This window comes from Pseudophryne corroboree, chromosome 11 (genome assembly GCF_028390025.1).
Source record: "Pseudophryne corroboree isolate aPseCor3 chromosome 11, aPseCor3.hap2, whole genome shotgun sequence".
Classification (NCBI taxonomy): Eukaryota; Metazoa; Chordata; class Amphibia; order Anura; family Myobatrachidae; genus Pseudophryne; species Pseudophryne corroboree.
Genome location: NC_086454.1, coordinates 296,616,881 through 296,639,718, shown reverse-complemented (window position 1 = coordinate 296,639,718; position 22,838 = coordinate 296,616,881). Strand labels below are relative to the sequence as shown.

General features: G+C 47.4%; 1 protein-coding gene across 2 annotated transcripts in view; it reads right to left on the bottom strand.

The window, feature by feature from the left end:
• The window catches only part of AP1G1 (adaptor related protein complex 1 subunit gamma 1), a 192,159-nt gene that overhangs the window by 142,866 nt on the left and 26,455 nt on the right, over positions 1 to 22,838 (bottom strand). For both annotated transcript variants that reach the window (XM_063945487.1, XM_063945486.1), the window contains exon 2: positions 3,666 to 3,869. In XM_063945487.1, the coding sequence (XP_063801557.1) occupies positions 3,666 to 3,866 (201 nt within the window). In that variant the 5' untranslated portion in view covers positions 3,867 to 3,869. The remainder of the gene's footprint in view (positions 1 to 3,665; positions 3,870 to 22,838) is intronic.

Below are 22,838 nucleotides of genomic sequence, written 5' to 3'. Positions count from 1 at the left end.
TTTGGAATATTGAGAATCCAATCGTGCTGCCGCAACACTACCTGAGATAGTGCTACACCGACCTCCAACTGTTCCCTGGATCTTACCCTTATCAGGGAATCGTCCAAGTAAGGGATAACTAAAATTCCCTTCCTTCGAAGGAATATCATCATTTCGGCCATTACCTTGGTAAAGACCCGGGGTGCCGTGGACCATCCATACGGCAGCGTCTGAACTGATAGTGACAGTTCTGTACCATAAACCTGAGGTACCCTTGGTGAGAAGGGTAAATTTTGACATGAAGGTAAGCATCCTTGATGTCCCGAGACATCATGTAGTCCCCTTCTTCCAGGTTCGCAATCACTGCTCTGAGTGACTCAATCTTGAATTTGAACCTCTGTATGTAAGTGTTCAAAGATTTTAGATTTAGAATCGGTCTCACCGAGCCGTCTGGCTTCGGTACCACAACAGTGTGGAATAATACCCCGTTCCCTGTTGCAGGAGGGGTATCTTGATTATCACCTGCTGGGAATACAGCTTGTGAATGGCTTCCAAAACTGTCTCCCTGTCAGAAGGAGACATCGGTAAAGCCGACTTTAGGAAACGGCGAGGGGGAGACGTCTCGAATTCTAATTTGTACCCCTGAGATATCACCTGAAGGATCCAGGGGTCTACTTGCGAGTGAGCCCACTGCGCGCTGAAATTCATTGAGACGGGCCCCCCACCGTGCCTGATTCTGCTTGTAAAGCCCCAGCGTATACTGAGGGCTTGGCAGAGGCGGGAGAGGGTTTCTGTTCCTGGGAACTGGCTGATTTCTGCAGCCTTTTTCCTCTCCCTCTGTCACGGGGCAGAAATGAGGAACCTTTTGCCCGCTTGTCCACGAAAAGACTGCGCCTGATAATACGGCGTCTTCTCATGTTGAGAGGCGACCTGGGGTACAAACGTGGAATTCCCAGCTGTTGCCGTGGCCACCAGGTCTGAAAGACCGACCCCAAATAACTCCTCTTAATAAAGCAATACTTCCAAATGCCGTTTGGAATACGCATCACCTGACCACTGACGTGTCCATAACCCTCTACTGGTAGAAATGGACAACGCGTTTAGACTTGATGCCAGTCGGCAATTATTCCGCTGTGCATCACGCATATATAGAAATGCATCTTTTAAATGCTCTATAGGCAAAAATATACTGTCCCTATCTAGGGTATCAATATTTTCAGTCAGGGAATCCGACCACGCCAACCCAGCACTGCACATCCAGGCTGAGGCGATTGCTGGTCGCAGTATAACACCAGTATGTGTGTAAATACCTTTTAGGATACCCTCCTGCTTTCTATCAGCAGGATCCTTAAGGGCGGCCATTTCAGGCGAAGGTAGAGCCCTTACAAGCGCGTGAGCGCTTTATCCACCCTAGGGGGTGTTTCCCAACGCACCCTAACCTCTGGCGGGAAAGGATATAATGCCAATAACATTTAGAAATTATCAGTTGTTATCGGGGGAAACCCACGCATCATCACACACCTCATTTAATTTCTCAGATTCAGGAAAACTACAGGTAGTTTTTCCTCACCGAACATAATACCCCTTTTTTTTGGTGGTACTCGTATTATCAGAAATGTGTAAAACATTTTTCATTGCCTCAATCATGTAACGTGTGGCCCTACTGGAAGTCACATTCGTCTCTTCACCGTCGACACTGGAGTCAGTATCCGTGTCGGCGTCTATATCTGCCATCTGAGGTAACGGGCGCTTTAGAGCCGCTGACGGCCTATGAGACGTCTGGACAGGCACAAGCTGAGTAGCCGGCTGTCTCATGTCAACCACTGTCTTTTATACAGAGCTGACACTGTCACGTAATTCCTTCCAACAGTTCATCCACTCAGGTGTCGACCCCCTAGGGGGTGACATCACTATTACAGGCAATCTGCTCCGTCTCCACATCATTTTTCTCCTCATACATGTCGACACAAAAGTACCGACATACAGCACACACACAGGGAATGCTCTGATAGAGGACAGGACCCCACTAGCCCTTTGGGGAGACAGAGGAAGAGTTTGCCAGCACACACCAGAGCGCTATATATATATATACAGGGATAACCTTATATAAGTGTTTTTCCCCTTATAGCTGCTGTATAGTTAATACTGCGCCTAATTAGTGCCCCCCTCTCTTTTTTAACCCTTTCTGTAGTGTAGTGACTGCAGGGGAGAGACAGGGAGCTTCCCTCCAACGGAGCTGTGAGGGAAAATGGCGCCAGTGTGCTGAGGAGATAGGCTCCGCCCCCTTATCGGCGGCCTTATCCCCCGTTTTTCTATGTATTTTGGCAGGGGTTAAATGCATCCATATAGCCCAGGAGCTATATGTGATGCATTTTTTTGCCATCCAAGGTGTTTTTATTGCGTCTCAGGGCGCCCCCCCCCCCCCCCCCAGCGCCCTGCACCCTCAGTGACAGAAGTGTGAAGTGTGCTGAGAGCAATGGCGCACAGCTGCAGTGCTGTGCGCTACCTTGTTGAAGACAGGACGTCTTCTGCCGCCGATTTTTCTGGACCTCTTCTGCCTTCTGGCTCTGTAAGGGGGCCGGCGGCGCGGCTCTGGGACCCATCCAAGCTGGGCCTGTGATCGTCCTTCTGGAGCTAATGTCCAGTAGCCTAAGAAGCCCAATCCACTCTGCACGCAGGTGAGTTCGCTTCTTCTCCCCTTAGTCCAGGCATGTCCAAACTGCGGCCCTCCAGCTGTTGTGAAACTACATATACCAGCATGCCTTGACCCAGTTTTGCTGACAGAGAATGCTAAAGCTGTGTCAGGGCATGCTGGGATGTGTAGTTTCTCAACAGCTGGAGTGCCGCAGTTTGGACATGCCTGCCTTAGTCCCTCGATGCAGTGAGCCTGTTGCCAGCAGGTCTCACTGAAAATAAAAAACCTAAACTAAAACTTTCACTAAGAAGCTCAGGAGAGCCCCTAGTGTGCACCCTTCTCGTTCGGGCACAGAGATCTAACTGAGGCTTGGAGGAGGGTCATAGGGGGAGGAGCCAGTGCACACCAGATAGTCCTAAAGCTTTCTTTAGATGTGCCCAGTCTCCTGCGGAGCAGCTATTCCCCATGGTCCTTACGGAGTCCCCAGCATCCACTTAGGACGTTAGAGAAATATAAAAGAGGTGGAGTTGTTTAACAAAGAAAATATAAGTGCCAATTCTATTGGTAGGCTCATATGGTAGTCCCTATATGGCATATTGTAATAAGCACCTCTATAGGGTACATACGGATGTGTGTGATTTAGAGACAATGTAGAATGTAGATGACTGTTCCAACAGCACATGGGGAAACTTGCATATAATTCATCCCAAACTGAAATGACCCCATAAAGAATGCTCTGAATGGTTAATTAGTGTTTACTGAAATCGGTAGTTGTTGTAGGGATAGACCAAGCAAAACGGGTAGTGGAGCTAAATTATATAGAATAGGACCAATCCCAGGAGGGAGGTATCCAATGACACTAAATAATAATGGCAGACACCTATAACCTTTGAGGGAGATTTGTATTAATGTTAATGGTTGTATCTCTCTTAGGTGTAACAGAGCCCAGTGGTTACTTGATTTGCCTACCTGCACCATGAGATGTAAATGACTTTGCCTGCCGCTGCTCATTACCCAGATAGATAATAAGTATGAGCCAGACAGTCCTTACCTGGCCAAAGTGAGCAGGGTATCCCAGCATGTGCATGTACAGCAGCTTGGCCACATTGCGGCAGCGATATGTGTTATCTTCCTCCCGGAATGATGAGCGGATGGCGGCGCACTCCTTTTGGATCATCTCCCGCTCCTCTGCCTGTGTGCGTGCTGTCCGGATGGTGCGGATCAGCTCCCGCAGTCTGATAGGGGCCGGCATCCTCTACATGGGAAACAGAAGCACAGTCATCACGTGAGCGGTCCAAACATTCAGGCAAATGAAACGCATAAGAAGCAGAAACACTTAGGACCGTGGTTCCAAACAGGTTTCTCAAGGCAGCACAACAGTCCAGGTTTTAGGGAAATCCATACTTTTGCACAGATAGTGTAATCAAACTGACTAAGGTACTAATTAAGTCACCTGTGCCTAAGCATGGATATCCTTAAAACCTGGACTGTTGGGGTGCCTTGGGAACCTCTGCCCTAGCATAAAGTCATGACAACAGGCCTTATATACTCCAAAGGACAGTCAAATAATGCCCTAAAGTGCTCTTCTCATGCGGTCCGCCACGTGAAAGCCTTCTAACATACCGATCTCATGAAATTACTACTGGTAAGGTGAAACGGCTGACCTCAGAGAGAGTCCATAAACAAACGCTAAATAAATCTAAGCTACCACACAGCACCCAATCATATAGAACGCTGGTTGTACCCTGCTGATATAATCCATCAAGGAAAAGGACTACCTTCATCTGAACAGTCATTATACAGCAGTGGCCACAGACCAGCACCGCACCTCAATATTGACACAGATGTAACCTGTACATCTACTATGCCATAGCTTTGACCACAAGGTATATATTCCATGTCTAAAACAAAATGTCAGAAGCCGGGGAGCCAATGTGGCTAATAAAACATTGCAAACTCTTATTTGGTTTTAACTTCAATAGAATGGAATGGTTTCACCCAATTAATTGGTGGCGTCTAGATACAATCAATTACACTAGTCATATAAATGGGAAGTTCGCTGGGGAAGAATCACAGGGTCTGACTGTGTCTAAACACGCGACCAGGAAAAGTGGAACGGAGAATGGAGAGCAGAGAGGAACCTAGGTGTATAGTGGGTAGAGCATGGAACTATTTCACATTAGTATTGTCCAGATCCCCCATAGGGCTAACAAACAGATGCCGCAAAATGTCACTGAATTTAAAATAACCATTTCAAAAGGGGGGGAATCCAATTCAGCGCAAGATTTTTAAACCTCGGGATGAGTGCCCGGAGTTATTCAGTTGCCCACATTGCTCCCAGCACTTAAGGTCGGGAGATGCAGTTTACTATGACTGATGCCCAAGGCTTAGTCATGGTAAACTGCATTTTATGAATGAAGTGCGATCCTGTCACTGCACTCTGTAACCCCGCAACTAGCCCCAAAGCACTAGTTAGAGCAGATCTGCTCAGCCTACCGAGGTGCGAGAAGAAATGCTCCAAGTCAGCACTTAGGGAGTCCAAATAGGAGTTTGGATGCCCAAAGCAGGACTTTAGACAAGTTTAGCGTTTAGTTATGCAACTACAGTCTGTCTGTTTGGGCGCCTAAAAACAATTGAATGCTGACACTTTTTTGGGCGTCTAAGCAGTCCGACTTTAGACAGTTAAATGAAACAAACAAAACAACCGAATCCCCCCATTATCAGCCTAAGGGGTCAATTCAATTAGCCGCGATAATATCACAGGAGCAAATCATCACGGCGGCACAAACTCGCTCAAAAGTGTTCGTCTTTACTAGAACAGTATTAATTAAAGTCTCAGTGTCTCCTCACAGCATAGAGTACTATATATTTAATGAGCGTTTCCACAGAACTTCATTGGATGTTACAGATTTGTCCGAATACAGGCAATGTTGAAATCATTGTGAAGAACGTTTGACTTTACTTACATTATATTTATGGCTTTAAGAGGCAGATGTAATTAGCCGCGGGATGAGTCTAGTAGCCTGTTCCTGCAGGTAACATGACCAGATCGATTCAATTCCAGAGCCGCAAGCAAGGCCTCAGGCAGCAGTGCTTATGTCTGCTGGCACCCTCTGGACACTTTACCTTCATGAACAGACCGCGTGACTTATGTCTAATGAAATCTGTCCCTAAATACGAACTATATTCCTGCGCGTCAGAAGCTTTACTCAGCAAGAACATCACAGAACACAAGTAACAGTCCTGTGTATGCCATCACCTTGAAAGAGGTAATACTGCTGAATAACATCAGACTCGCTCAGTTGATGCACAAGAGACCGTAACCTAATTTAAATTGCACCGGTCCCCAACAATAAGCAGAGGCAGCCATTCTATAAGCTGCACAGTTAGATCCATGACAAAGCCGTATAATGACGGTCACATGACTGAGAATCACTAGTGAATTCTCAGGTTGTTGTTATTTGTAAACCATCTGTAATAAGTACAAACAAACCTATACATTCAGGGGTAGACTTGCTAAAGTTTTTAAACGTTGAAAAGTGGAGGTGCTGCACATAATCAGATTCTAGCTTGGTTACTATGGACAACACCATTTCTCATTTTTAGAAGTGTTAGTAAATCTACCCGTCAAGGCCCACACACACACTAAGTGATTTTGAGCTCAAAGAAGCTCACTATTGGCGTTTCGAGCTCAAAATTGGCTAGTGTGTATGGCCGGGCGATGAGTGCGCCGGCTGTCGCCCTGTTTTACCGGCTGAATAAACCACTTTCCAGTCTCCTACTGATGAAAGTGGTTCACCACCGTGAAAATCGCTGGGCCGTTTGAAAATCGCTTTGTGTGTATGCACTGTGCGATTTTCACATAGTCCCTATTCATACACACTGGGCAAAAACTGGGTATGCACCTTCAGTCTAATAAAAATGTATATCTTTTATACTATTTAGTGTTTGATATTTATTTAATCATACTCCTCAGTTTACAGTCTACTTAAACATCTTAGTAATTTATGAAGATGCAGCAGGCATGGAATGGATAGTAAGAGTGTGTGTATTATTTAGGTCCACTTTCACGCAGCTGGGCTTTACAAAACAATTAATGGTTTTTAACCTATCATGTGGAAAGTAGGGAAGCGCATTCATGCACCATTATGCCCCATGTACCAACACAAATCAACATGAATTCTGCTTGCTGGTGAGAATAAGAGTCTCTCCTACGCAGGAATCCCAGTTACATCGCAGTATGAGAATTAGTGGGACCAGTTACTGGTGAGTATAAGAGGTCTCTCCTACGCAGGAATCCCAGTTACATCGCAGTATGAGAATTAGTGGGACCAGTTACTGGTGAGTATAAGAGGTCTCTCCTACAGAGGAATCCCAGTTACATCGCAGTATGAGAATTAGTGGGACCAGTTACTGGTGAGAATAAGAGGTCTCTCCTACGCAGGAATCCCAGTTACATCGCAGTATGAGAATTAGTGGGACCAGTTACTGGTGAGAATAAGCTCTCTCCTACGCAGGAATCCCAGTTACATCGCAGTATGAGAATTAGTGGGACCAGTTACTGGTGAGTATAAGAGGTCTCTCCTACGCAGGAATCCCAGTTACATCGCAGTATGAGAATTAGTGGGACCAGTTACTGGTGAGAATAAGAGGTCTCTCCTACGCAGGAATCCCAGTTACATCGCAGTATGAGAATTAGTGGGACCAGTTACTGGTGAGAATAAGAGTCTCTCCTACAGAGGAATCCCAGTTACATCGCAGTATGAGAATTAGTGGGACCAGTTACTGGTGAGAATAAGAGGTCTCTCCTACGCAGGAATCCCAGTTACATCGCAGTATGAGAATTAGTGGGACCAGTTACTGGTGAGAATAAGAGGTCTCTCCTACAGAGGAATCCCAGTTACATCGCAGTATGAGAATTAGTGGGACCAGTTACTGGTGAGTATAAGAGGTCTCTCCTACAGAGGAATCCCAGTTACATCGCAGTATGAGAATTAGTGGGACCAGTTACTGGTGAGAATAAGAGGTCTCTCCTACGCAGGAATCCCAGTTACATCGCAGTATGAGAATTAGTGGGACCAGTTACTGGTGAGAATAAGAGGTCTCTCCTACAGAGGAATCCCAGTTACATCGCAGTATGAGAATTAGAGGGACCAGTTACTGGTGAGAATAAGAGGTCTCTCCTACGCAGGAATCCCAGTTACATCGCAGTATGAGAATTAGTGGGACCAGTTACTGGTGAGTATAAGAGGTCTCTCCTACAGAGGAATCCCAGTTACATCGCAGTATGAGAATTAGTGGGACCAGTTACTGGTGAGTATAAGAGGTCTCTCCTACAGAGGAATCCCAGTTACATCGCAGTATGAGAATTAGTGGGACCAGTTACTGGTGAGAATAAGAGGTCTCTCCTACGCAGGAATCCCAGTTACATCGCAGTATGAGAATTAGTGGGACCAGTTACTGGTGAGAATAAGAGGTCTCTCCTACAGAGGAATCCCAGTTACATCGCAGTATGAGAATTAGTGGGACCAGTTACTGGTGAGAATAAGAGGTCTCTCCTACGCAGGAATCCCAGTTACATCGCAGTATGAGAATTAGTGGGACCAGTTACTGGTGAGAATAAGAGGTCTCTCCTACAGAGGAATCCCAGTTACATCGCAGTATGAGAATTAGTGGGACCAGTTACTGGTGAGTTATAAGAGGTCTCTCCTACAGAGGAATCCCAGTTACATCGCAGTATGAGAATTAGTGGGACCAGTTACTGGTGAGAATAAGAGGTCTCTCCTACGCAGGAATCCCAGTTACATCGCAGTATGAGAATTAGTGGGACCAGTTACTGGTGAGAATAAGAGGTCTCTCCTACAGAGGAATCCCAGTTACATCGCAGTATGAGAATTAGTGGGACCAGTTACTGGTGAGAATAAGAGGTCTCTCCTACGCAGGAATCCCAGTTACATCGCAGTATGAGAATTAGTGGGACCAGTTACTGGTGAGAATAAGAGGTCTCTCCTACAGAGGAATCCCAGTTACATCGCAGTATGAGAATTAGTGGGACCAGTTACTGGTGAGAATAAGAGGTCTCTCCTACGCAGGAATCCCAGTTACATCGCAGTATGAGAATTAGTGGGACCAGTTACTGGTGAGAATAAGCTCTCTCCTACGCAGGAATCCCAGTTACATTGCAATATGAGAATTAGTGGGACCAGTTACTGGTGAGAATAAGATCTCTCCTACGCAGGAATCCAAGTTACATCGCAGTATGAGAATTAGTGGGACCAGTTACTGGTGAGTATAAGAGGTCTCTCCTACGCAGGAATCCCAGTTACATCGCAGTATGAGAATTAGTGGGACCAGTTACTGGTGAGAATAAGATCTCTCCTACGCAGGAATCCCAGTTACATCGCAATATGAGAATTAGTGGGACCAGTTACTGGTGAGAATAAGATCTCTCCTACGCAGGAATCCCAGTTACATCGCAATAATAAGAATTTACTTACCGATAATTCTATTTCTCGGAGTCCGTAGTGGATGCTGGGGTTCCTGAAAGGACCATGGGGAATAGCGGCTCCGCAGGAGACAGGGCACAAAAAGTAAAGCTTTCCGATCAGGTGGTGTGCACTGGCTCCTCCCCCTATGACCCTCCTCCAGACTCCAGTTAGGTACTGTGCCCGGACGAGCGTACACAATAAGGGAGGAATTTTGAATCCCGGGTAAGACTCATACCAGCCACACCAATCACACTGTACAACCTGTGATCTGAACCCAGTTAACAGTATGATAACAGCGGAGCCTCTGAAAAGATGGCTCACAACAACAATAACCCGATTTAGTTAGCAATAACTATGTACAAGTATTGCAGATAATCCGCACTTGGGATGGGCGCCCAGCATCCACTACGGACTCCGAGAAATAGAATTATCGGTAAGTAAATTCTTATTTTCTCTATCGTCCTTGTGGATGCTGGGGTTCCTGAAAGGACCATGGGGATTATACCAAAGCTCCCAAACGGGCGGGAGAGTGCGGATGACTCTGCAGCACCGAATGAGAGAACTCCAGGTCCTCTTTTGCCAGGGTATCAAATTTGTAGAATTTTACAAACGTGTTCTCCCCCGACCACGTAGCTGCTCGGCAAAGTTGTAATGCCGAGACCCCTCGGGCAGCCGCCCAAGATGAGCCCACCTTCCTTGTGGAATGGGCCTTAACAGATTTAGACTGTGGCAGGCCTGCCACAGAATGTGCAAGTTGAATTGTGCTACCAATCCCACGAGCAATCGACTGCTTAGAAGCAGAAGCACCCAGCATTGTTGGGTGCATACAGGATAAACAGCAAGTCAGATTTCCTGACTCCAGCCAACCTGGAAACTATATTTTCAGGACCCTGATAACATCCAGCAACTTGGAGTCCTCCAAGTCCCTAGTAGCCGCAGGTACCACAATAAGCTGGTTCAGGTGAAACGCTGACACCACCTTAAGGAGAAACTGGGGACGAGTCCGCAGCTTTGCTCTGTCCGAATGGACAATCAGATATGGCTTTGTGAGATAAAGCCGCCAATTCTGACACTCGCCTGGCCGAGGCCAGGACCAACAGCATGGTCATTTTCCATGTGAGATATATCAAATCCACAGATTTGAGTTGTTTAAACCAATGTGATTTTTTAGGAATCCCAAAACTACGTTGAGATCGCCCAGTGCCACTGGAGACATCAAAGGGGCTGTATATGCAGTACTCCCTTAACAACTTCTGGACTTCAGGAACTGAAGCCAATTTCTTTCTGGAAGAAAATCAACAGGCCGAAATTTGAACCTTAATGGACCCAATTTGAGACCCATAGACACTCCTGTTTGCAGGAAATGTAGAAATTAGCCTAGTTGAAATTCTTCCGTGGAGCCTTCCTGGACTCACACCCTGGCACATATTTTCACCTAAGTGGTGATAATGTTGTGCGGTCACCTCCTTCCTGGCTCTGACCAGGGTAGGGATGACCTCTTCCGGAATGCCTCTTTCCCTTAGGATCCGGCGTTCACCCGCCTTGGCGTCAACGCAGCTGCGGTAAGTCCCGGAACAGACACGGTTCTTGCCGAATCAAGACCCTTCTTAGTATCTCTTGAAGTTCCGGGAACCAAGTCCTTCTTGGCCAAACCGGAGCCACGAGTATAGTTCTTACTCCTCTCCTTCCTATCATTTTCAATACATTGGGTATGAAAAGCAGAGGATGGAACACATACACCGACTGGTACACCGACGGTGTTACCAGAGCGTCCCAGCTATTGCCTGAGTGTCTCTTGACCTGGCGCTTCAGGTGGGACGCCATCATAACCACCTTTGGTCTTTCCCAACGGTTTACAATCATGTGGAAACTTCCAGATTAAGTTTCCACTTTTCCGGGTGGAATTCATTTATGCTGAGGAAATCTTCCCAGTTGCCCACTCCCGGAATGAACACTGCTGACAGTGTTATCACATGATTTTCCGCCCAGCGAAGAATCCTTGCTGTCATTGCCCTCCTGCTTCTTGTGTCGCCCCGTCTGATAACGTGGGCGATCGCCATGATGATGTCCTACTGGATCAGCACCGGTTGACTTTGAAGCAGGAGTCTTCCTAGGCTCAGAGCATTGTAAATTGCCCTTAGCTCCAGTATATTCATGTGGAGAGAAGCCTCCAGACTTGACCACACTTCCTTGGAAATTTTTTCCCTGTGTGACTACTCCCCAGCCTCTCAGGCTGGTATCCGTGGTCCCCAGAACACAGTCCTGAATGCTGAGTGTGCTGCCCTCTAAAAGATGAGCACTCTGCAGCCCCCACAGAAGAGACACCCTTGTCCTTGGAGACAGGATTATCCGCTGATGCATCTGAAAATGCGATCCGGACCATTCGTCCAGCAAATCCCCTGAGATCTGCCGAATGGAATCGCTTCGTAAGAAGCCACCATTTTTCCCAGGACTCCTGTGCATTGATGCACTGATACTTGGCCTGGTTTTAGGAGGTTTCTGACTAGGTCGAATAACTCCTTGGCTTTTTCCTCCCGGAGGAACACCTTTTTCTGGACTATGCCCAGAATCATTCCTAGGAACAGCAGACGTATCGTCGGAAAACAGCTGCGATTCTTGGAATATTTAGAATCCAGTCGTGCTGTCGTAGAACTACTTTAGATAGTGCTCTTCCGACCTCCAACTGTTCTCTGGAACTTGCCCTTTTCAGGATATCGTCCAAGTAAGGGATAATTTAGATGCCTTTTTTCTTTGAAGAAACATCTTTTCGGCCATTACCTTGGTAAAAGGCCCGGGGTGCCGTGGATAATTCAAACGGCATCGTCTGAAACTGATATTGACAGTTCTGTACCACGAACCAGAGGTACCCTTGTTGAGAAGGGCAAATTTGGACATGGAGGTAATCCTTGATGTCCAGGGACACCATATAGTCCCCTTCTTTCCGGTTCGCTATCACTGCTCTGAGTGACTCCATCTCGATTTGAACCTTTTATGTAAGTGTTCAAAGATTTCAGTTTAGACTATGTCTCACCAAGCCGTCTGGCTTCAGTACCACAATATAGTGTGGAAAAATAATACCCTTTTCCTTGTTGTAGGAGGGGTACTTTGATTATCACCTGCTGGATATACAGCTTGTGAATTGTTTCCAATGCTGCCTCCCTGTCGGAGGGAGCCGTTGGTAAAGCAGACTTCAGAAACCTGCGAGGAGAAGATGTCTCGACTCTCCAATCTGTACCCCTGGGATAATACTTGTACTATCTAGGGGTCAACCTGCGAGTGATCCCACTGCGCGCTGAGACTCTTGAGACTACCCCCCCACCTTGAGTCCGCTTGCACGGCCCCAGCGTCATGCTGAGGACTTGGCAGACGCGGTGGAGGGCTTCTTTTCCTGGGAAGGGGCTGCCTGCTGCAGTCTACTTCCCTTACCTCTATGTCTGGGCAGATATGACTGGCCTTTTGCCTGCATGCCCTCATGGGAAAGGAAGGATTGAGGCTGAAAAGACGGTGTCTTTTTCAGCTGAGATGTAACTTGGGGTAAAAAGGTTGGATTTCCCAGCTGTTGCCGTGGTCCCCAGGTCCGATGGACCGACCCCAACTAACTCCTTCCCTTTATACGGCAATACTTCCATGTGCCGTATGGGATCTGTATCACCTGACCACTGTCGTGTCCATGACATCTTCTGGGTGATATGGACAACGTACTTATCTTGATGCCAGAGAGCAAATATCCCTCTGTGCATCTCACGTACATATATATAGAATGCATCCTATTAAATGCTCTATATGAATAAAATATTTTCAGTCAGGGAATCCGACCAAGCCAACCCAGCACTGCATCTCCAGGCTGATGGCGATCGCTGGTCGCAGTATAACCACCGTATGTGTGTATATACTTTTTAGGATATCTTTCCAGCTTCCTATCAGCTGGCTCCTTGAGGGCGGCCGTATCTGGAGACGGTAACGCCACTTGATAAGCGTGTGAGCGCCTTATCACCCTAAGGGGTGTTTCCCAACGCGCCCTAATTTCTGGCGGGAAAGGGTATAACGCCAATATTTGCTATCGGGGTAACCCCACGCATCATCACACACTTCATTTTATTTTATCTGATTCAGGAAAAACTACAGGTAGTTTTTTCACTCCCACATAATACCCTTTTTTGTGGTACTTGTAGTATCAGAAATATGCAACACCTCCTTCATTGCCCTTAACGTGTGGCCCTAATGAGAAATACGTTTGTTTATTCACCGTCGACACTGGATTCAGTGTCCGTGTCTGTGTCTGTGTCGACCGACTGAGGTAAATGGGCGTTTTTAACGCCCCTGACGGTGTTTCTGAGACGCCTGGACCGGTACTAATAGTTTGTCGGCCGTCTCACGTCGTCAACCGACCTTGCAGCGTGTTGACATTCTCACGTAATTCCCTAAATAAGCCATCCATTCCGGTGTCGACTCCCTAGAGAGTGACATCACCATTACAGGCAATTTCTCCGCCTCCTCACCAACATCGTCCTCATACATGTCGACACACACGTACCGACACACAGCACACACACCGGGAATGCTCTGACAGAGGACAGGACCCACACTAGCCCTTTGGGGAGACAGAGGGAGAGTTTGCCAGCACACATCAAAACGCTATAATTATATAGGGACAACCTTATATAAGTGTTTTCCCTTATAGCATCTTTATATATATCTCAATATCGCCAAAATCAGTGCCCCCCCTCTCTGTTTTAACCCTGTTTCTGTAGTGCAGTGCAGGGGAGAGCCTGGGAGCCTTCTCTCCAGGCTTTCTGTGAGAGAAAATGGCGCTGTGTGCTGAGGAGATAGGCCCCGCCCCTTTTTCGGCGGGCTCGTCTCCCGCTATTTAGTGAATCTTGGCAGGGGTTAAATATCTCCATATAGCCTCTGGGGGCTATATGTGAGGTATTTTTCGCCAAAAAAGGTTTTCATTTGCCTCCCAGGGCGCCCCCCTCCCAGCGCCCTGCACCCTCAGTGACTGCCGTGTGAAGTGTGCTGAGAGGAAAATGGCGCACAGCTGCAGTGCTGTGCGCTACCTTTAGAAGACTGCAGGAGTCTTCAGCCGCCGATTCTGGACCTCTTCTTACTTCAGCATCTGCAAGGGGGCCGGCGGCGCGGCTCCGGTGACCATCCAGGCTGTACCTGTGATCGTCCCTCTGGAGCTGATGTCCAGTAGCCAAGAAGCCAATCCATCCTGCACGCAGGTGAGTTCACTCCTTCTCCCCTAAGTCCCTCGTTGCAGTGATCCTGTTGCCAGCAGGACTCACTGTAAAATAAAAAACCTAAGCTAAACTTTCTCTAAGCAGCTCTTTAGGAGAGCCACCTAGATTGCACCCTTCTCGGCCGGGCACAAAAATCTAACTGGAGTCTGGAGGAGGGTCATAGGGGGAGGAGCCAGTGCACACCACCTGATCGGAAAGCTTTACTTTTTGTGCCCTGTCTCCTGCGGAGCCGCTATTCCCCATGGTCCTTTCAGGAACCCCAGCATCCACAAGGACGATAGAGAAATGAGAATTAGTGGGACCAGTTACTGGTGAGAATAAGATCTCTCCTACGCAGGAATCCCAGTTACATCGCAGTATGAGAATTAGTGGGACCAGTTACTGGTGAGTATAAGAGGTCTCTCCTACGCAGGAATCCCAGTTACATCGCAGTATGAGAATTAGTGGGACCAGTTACTGGTGAGAATAAGATCTCTCCTACGCAGGAATCCCAGTTACATCGCAGTATGAGAATTAGTGGGACCAGTTACTGGTGAGTATAAGAGGTCTCTCCTACGCAGGAATCCCAGTTACATCGCAGTATGAGAATTAGTGGGACCAGTTACTGGTGAGAATAAGAGGTCTCTCCTACAGAGGAATCCCAGTTACATCGCAGTATGAGAATTAGTGGGACCAGTTACTGGTGAGAATAAGAGGTCTCTCATACTGCGATGTAACTGGGATTCCTGCGTAGGAGAATTAGTGGGACCAGTTACTGGTGAGTATAAGAGGTCTCTCCTACAGAGGAATCCCAGTTACATCACAGTATGAGAATTAGTGGGACCAGTTGCTGGTGAGAATTAAACCCCTTTCACAGCACACAAATAACCCGGTATCGACACGGCATATTGCAGTGTCGAAAAGGGTCAGTGTGCGACGTGAAAGCACTTTGGCCGAATTAGCGGGTCGCCTGACCCGGTAATTCAACCCGGTAAAAAAGAAGGGTTATTACCGGGTTGAATACCGGGTCAGGTGCAGTGTGAATGGGAGCCGTTTCGATGCGACACGGCTCACCATTCACAGCATAGGGAGAGGCGGCGCAGGAGATGAGGTTATCTCCCACCGCCGCCTCCACCCCCGCCCCTGCGCCCCCCCGCTGCTATGGCAACCGAACCGGTATATTGCCGGGTCGGAAAGCCACCAAAGCAGAGCAAATGCCGGATCCCACCCGGTAAGGACACGTTTCTCTTACCAGGTGGGATCCGGCATTTGCAATCTGAAAGCGGTATAATAGGTCTCTCCTACGCAGGAATCCTAGTTACATCGCAGTATGAGAATTAGTGGGACCAGTTGCTGGTGAGAATAAGATCTCTACTACAGAGGAATCCCAGTTACATCGCAGTATGAGAATTAGTGGGACCAGTTACTGGTGAGAATAAGAGGTCTCTCCTACGCAGGAATCCCAGTTACATCGCAGTATGAGAATTACTGGGACCAGTTACTGGTGAGAATAAGAGGTCTCTCATACTGCGATGTAACTGGGATTCCTGCGTAGGAGAATTAGTGGGACCAGTTACTGGTGAGAATAAGAGGTCTCTCCTACGCAGGAATCCCAGTTACATCGCAGTATGAGAATTAGTGGGACCAGTTACTGGTGAGTATAAGAGGTCTCTCCTACAGAGGAATCCCAGTTACATCACAGTATGAGAATTAGTGGGACCAGTTGCTGGTGAGAATTAAACCCCTTTCACAGCGCACAAATAACCCGGTATCGACACGGCATATTGCCGTGTCGAAACGGGTCAGTGTGCGACGTGAAAGCACTTTGGCTGAATTAGCGGGTCGCCTGACTCGGTAATTCAACCCGGTAAAAAAGAAGGGTTATTACCGGGTTGAATACCGGGTCAGGTGCAGTGTGAATGGGAGCCGTTTCGATGCGACACGGCTCACATTCACAGCATAGGGAGAGGCGGCGCAGGAGATGAGGATATCTCCCAGCGCCGCCTCCACCCCCGCCCCTGCGCCCCCCCCGCTGCTATGGCAACCGAACCGGTATATTGCCGGGTCGGAAAGCCACCAAAGCAGAGCAAATGCCGGATCCCACCCGGTAAGGACACGTTTCTCTTACCAAGTGGGATCCGGCATTTGCAATCTGAAAGCGGTATAAGAGGTCTCTCCTACGCAGGAATCCCAGTTACATCGCAGTATGAGAATTAGTGGGACCAGTTACTGGTGAGAATAAGATCTCTACTACAGAGGAATCCCAGTTACATTACAGTATGAGAATTAGTGGGACCAGTTACTGGTGAGAATAAGAGGTCTCTCCTACGCAGGAATCCCAGTTATATCGCAGTATGAGAATTAGTGGGACCAGTTGCTGGTGAGAATAAGATCTCTCCTCCGCAGGAATCCCAGTTACATCGCAGTATGAGAATTAGTGGGACCAGTTACTGGTGAGAATAAGATCTCTCCTCCGCAGGAATCCCAGTTACATCGCAGTATGAGAATTAGTGGGACCAGTTACTGGTGAGAGGTCTCTCATACTGCGATATAACTGGGATTCCTGCGTAGGAGAATTAGTGGGACCAGTTGCTGGTGAGAATAAGAGGTCTCTCCTACAGAGGAATCCCAGTTACATCGCAGTATGAGAATTAGTGGGACCAGTTACTGGTGAGAATAAGAGGTCTCTCCTACGCAGGAATCCCAGTTACATCGCAGTATGAGAATTAGTGGGACCAGTTACTGGTGAGAATAAGAGGTCTCTCATACTGCGATGTAACTGGGATTCCTGCATAGGAGAATTAGTGGGACCAGTTACTGGTGAGAAAAAGAGGTCTCTCCTACGCAGGAATCCCAGTTACATCGCAGTATGAGAATTACTGGGACCAGTTACCGGTGAGAATAAGAGGTCTCTCATACTGCGATGTAACTGGGATTCCTGCGTAGGAGAATTAGTGGGACCAGTTACTGGTGAGAATAATACCCCTTTCACATCGCACAAATAACCCGGTACCGACACGGCATATTGCCGTGTCGAACCGGGTCAGTGTGCGATGTGAAAGCACACTGGGCGATTTAGCGGGTCGCCTGACCCGGTAAATCAACCCGGTAAAAAAGAAGGGTTTTACCCGGGTTGATTACCGGGTCAGGTGCGGTGTGAATGGGAGCCGTGTCGATGCGACACGGTTCCCATTCACAAGATAGGGAGAGGCGGCGCTGGAGATGAGCTCATCTCCCGACGCCGCCTCCACCCCTGCTGCTGCTGCCTCCGTTGTCATGGCAACCGACCCGGTATATTGCCGGGTCGGGAAGCCTGCAACGGAGCGCAAATGCCGGATCCCACCCGGTAAGTACACGTTTGTCTTACCGGGTAGGACCCGGCATTTGCGGTGTGAATGCAGCATAAGAGGTCTCTCCTACGCAGGAATCCCAGTTACATCGCAGTATGTGAATTAGTGGGACCAGTTACTGGTGAGTATAAGAGGTCTCTCCTACAGAGGAATCCCAGTTACATCACAGTATGAGAATTAGTGGGACCAGTTGCTGGTGAGAATTAAACCCCTTTCACAGCGCACAAATAACCCGGTATCGACACGGCATATTGCCGTGTCGAAACGGGTCAGTGTGCGACGTGAAAGCACTTTGGCCGAATTAGCGGGTCGCCTGACCCGGTAATTCAACCCGGTAAAAAAGAAGGGTTATTACCGGGTTGAATACCGGGTCAGGTGCAGTGTGAATGGGAGCCGTTTCGATGCGACACGGCTCACATTCACAGCATAGGGAGAGGCGGCGCAGGAGATGAGGATATCTCCCAGCGCCGCCTCCACCCCCGCCCCTGCGCCCCCCCGCAGCTATGGCAACCGAACCGGTATATTGCCGGGTCGGAAAGCCACCAAAGCAGAGCAAATGCCGGATCCCACCCGGTAAGGACACGTTTCTCTTACCAGGTGGGATCCGGCATTTGCAATCTGAAAGCGGTATAAGAGGTCTCTCCTACGCAGGAATCCCAGTTACATCGCAGTATGAGAATTAGTGGGACCAGTTACTGGTGAGAATAAGATCTCTACTACAGAGGAATCCCAGTTACATTACAGTATGAGAATTAGTGGGACCAGTTACTGGTGAGAATAAGAGGTCTCTCCTACACAGGAATCCCAGTTACATCGCAGTATGAGAATTAGTGGGACCAGTTACTGGTGAGAATAAGAGGTCTCTCCTACAGAGGAATCCAAGTTACATCGCAGTATGAGAATTAGTGGGACCAGTTGCTGGTGAGAATAAGAGGTCTCTCATACTGCGATGTAACTGGGATTCCTGCGTAGGAGAATTAGTGGGACCAGTTACTGGTGAGAATAAGAGGTCTCTCCTACGCAGGAATCCCAGTTACATCGCAGTATGAGAATTAGTGGGACCAGTTACTGGTGAGAATAAGATCTCTCCTACGCAGGAATCCCAGTTACATCGCAGTATGAGAATTAGTGGGACCAGTTACTGGTGAGAATAAGATCTCTCCTACGCAGGAATCCCAGTTACATCACAGTATGAGAATTAGTGGGACCAGTTGCTGGTGAGAATAAGAGGTCTCTCCTACAGAGGAATCCCAGTTACATCACAGTATGAGAATTAGTGGGACCAGTTGCTGGTGAGAATAAGAGGTCTCTCCTACAGAGGAATCCCAGTTACATCGCAGTATGAGAATTAGTGGGACCAGTTGCTGGTGAGAATAAGATCTCTCCTACGCAGGAATCCCAGTTACATCGCAGTATGAGAATTAGTGGGACCAGCAACAGTTACACAAGCAGTAGTATCCTAATAATACCCAATATTGGATATAAGCAAAGCTTAATTTGATGAAATAAATGGAACGATTTCATATCCATCAACACAGTAAACTACTTTTGTGGCAGGTCTACATTTATATGTCTTGATATTGGATACGGCGTGCTAGTAATAACGGGCTCACAAAAACATTCATGTATATTTAAGTCACTGACAAACCTTTTTCCCCAACTAAGGTCTGTGTACTGTAACATGATCAGATGGGAGCAAACAAGCACAGTTATCCACTTTCCCTGATAGGAAGAGCGTTTCATTAAATTATACATAAGTGTGGAATTGATTCCAATGAAGAGTTGCTCTGTGTAGGAATACTAAGTTCCTTACTGCAAATAATATTGCAGATAAAAGTCAGGAGGGGCTGCTTGTGGTCAATACGGATTGCAGCTATCATACTGTATTTAGCCTTGATTCAGGATTAGAAGCTAAGCAATAAAAGTTGAACCCAAGCAAAACCGGGTGTGGTATGGAAGGTAGATAGTAACTAGGTCGACAGTGTCTAGGTCGACCACTATTGGGCGACAGTAACTAGGTTGACAGGTCAAAAGATCGACATGAGTTTATGGGGGGTTTTGTATCGTTTTCTTCGTAGAGTGACCGGGAACCCCTATTAGTGCACCGTGTCCCCTCGCATGCTTCGGGCAAGGTGCATCGCTGCGCTACCACAGCACTCTGCACAGATTACCGTTCCCAATTGTAGTCTATGTGGATCGTTAAGTATGAAAAAGTTCAAAGAAAGAAAAAAATCGTGAAAAACTCATGTCGACATTTTGACCTGTCGACCAATAGTGGTCAACCTAGATAGTGTCCACCCAGAGACCGGATCCCAGCAAAACCATTGTGTCTGTAAGGAAGGGGGGCACAGATTTCATGTCAAAGGGAGAGTTATGCTGGCCATACACTAGGTCGGTATTGTATACAAATACACGATATTGACGCGTTGATCGCCCCATCGTATGCACATTTTGCATGTTTTGGGTGCGATTACGATGTGCGCCCTGCGACGCATCAACTGATCATACGTGCTGCACATATGATCAGTCGATCCTGGCAGTGCTGAATTGCAGAGGTACGATAAATCGTACAGTGCAAAGTCACCCTAATATCTATCATACGCCAGGGAGCTGGGGAGGGGGTTGTGCGACAGCTCGCATCTGATGCGAGTCATCCTAGTGTATGGCCAGCAATAGACTTGGCAGTGGTGTCTCCCAGCTGAACTCTAAATTGCAGTTGCAAAATAAAGCGGTCCATTATTTCTGGGTAACATTCACAAGCAGACAGTATTTGCCCTGCATGCAAACACAAAACATATGTATATGCACTGCTTCTACTGTAAAATGCTTTGCCCAGATGCTCATTGAGGGTACTTACCAGGGGCTTTGAGCTCTCAGATTAAGAGCCCATAGCCATTCAATTACTGCTCACCGTAAGCCCAGAAGGTGCAATTAACGCAGCTTTCTATACGCACCTCAGGAGGGTGCAAACAGAAATCCACGCTACATGCATCCTCAGGACTCTAGAAACTTTACCCACTTTTTATATGGCCAAGATAACTATTTGTGATGAAGGGAGAAGGAAATAATTAAGCTTTAACACAGCTTAAAAGGCAAATATGTATTTTAACTTTTGGGGTGGAATTAAATTGTTTGAAAAGTCATTTGGGTATCTGTTTTTCCCAACAATTGAATTCCCCCCTTGGAGTCAACTTTTTATATATATTTTTTTTTCTTTGAAGGGGGTGCTGTCCTTTAAATTGAAAAAGTCAAGGACAATGGGAAATAGTGACAGCACAAGAGTCGGACGCAACAAAGTAAAGGATGTTATGGCCTTGTGTATGGTACCACAGCTATTAAAGCAACCTATGCAAAGCTTTCTGGCACATCAGGAGAATTATGGTGTACAGTAATACAGATGGGAATGAATGAGGTCACTATACAGGGGAGTTGTACTAAGTCTTACAAGTATGAAAGTGGAGAGACATAAAATACCAGTCAATCAGCTCCTAACTGCCATGTTACAGGCTGTGTTAGAAAAATAAGATTTTACTTACCGATAAATCTATTTCTCGTAGTCCGTAGTGGATGCTGGGACTCCGTAAGGACCATGGGGAATAGCGGCTCCGCAGGAGACAGGGCACAAGAATAAAAGCTTTAGGATCAGGTGGTGTGCACTGGCTCCTCCCCCTATGACCCTCCTCCAAGCCTCAGTTAGGATACTGTGCCCGGACGAGCGTACATAATAAGGAAGGATATTGAATCCCGGGTAAGACTCATACCAGCCACACCAATCACACCGTACAACTCGTGATCTGAACCCAGTTAACAGTATGATAAAACGAAAAGGAGCCTCTGAAAAGATGGCTCACAACAATAATAACCCGAATTTTTGTAACAATAACTATATACAAGTATTGCAGACAATCCGCACTTGGGATGGGCGCCCAGCATCCACTACGGACTACGAGAAATAGATTTATCGGTAAGTAAAATCTTATTTTCTCTGACGTCCTAGTGGATGCTGGGACTCCGTAAGGACCATGGGGATTATACCAAAGCTCCCAAACGGGCGGGAGAGTGCGGATGACTCTGCAGCACCAAATGAGAGAACTCCAGGTCCTCCTCAGCCAGGGTATCAAATTTGTAGAATTTAGCAAACGTGTTTGCCCCTGACCAAGTAGCTGCTCGGCAAAGTTGTAAAGCCGAGACCCCTCGGGCAGCCGCCCAAGATGAGCCCACTTTCCTTGTGGAATGGGCTTTTACCGATTTTGGCTGTGGCAGGCCTGCCACAGAATGTGCAAGCTGAATTGTACTACAAATCCAACGAGCAATCGTCTGCTTAGAAGCAGGAGCACCCAGCTTGTTGGGTGCATACAGGATAAACAGCGAGTCAGATTTTCTGACTCCAGCCGTCCTGGAAACATATATTTTCAGGGCCCTGACAACGTCAAGCAACTTGGAGTCCTCCAAGTCCCTAGTAGCCGCAGGTACCACAATAGGTTGGTTCATGTGAAATGCAGAAACCACCTTAGGTAGAAATTGAGGACGAGTCCTCAATTCTGCCCTGTCAGAATGAAAAATTAAGTAAGGGCTTTTATATGATAAAGCCGCCAATTCTGACACACGCCTGGCTGAAGCCAGGGCTAACAGCATCATCACCTTCCATGTGAGATATTTGAAGTCCACAGTGGTGAGTGGTTCAAACCAATGTGACTTTAGGAAACTCAACACAACATTGAGATCCCAAGGTGCCACTGGAGGCACAAAAGGAGGCTGTATATGCAGTACCCCTTTTACAAATGTCTGAACTTCAGGCACTGAAGCCAGTTCTTTCTGGAAGAAAATCGACAGGGCCGAAATTTGAACCTTAATGGACCCTAATTTTAGGCCCATAGATAGTCCTGTTTGCAGGAAATGGAGGAAACGACCCAGTTGAAATTCCTCTGTAGGGGCCTTCTTGGCCTCACACCACGCAACATATTTTCGCCAAATGCGGTGATAATGTTTTGCGGTTACGTCCTTCCTGGCCTTGACCAGGGTAGGGATGACTTCATCTGGAATGCCTTTTTCCCTCAGGATCCGGCGTTCAACCGCCATGCCGTCAAACGCAGCCGCGGTAAGTCTTGGAACAGACAAGGCCCCTGCTGGAGCAGGTCCTTTCTCAGAGGTAGAGGCCACGGTT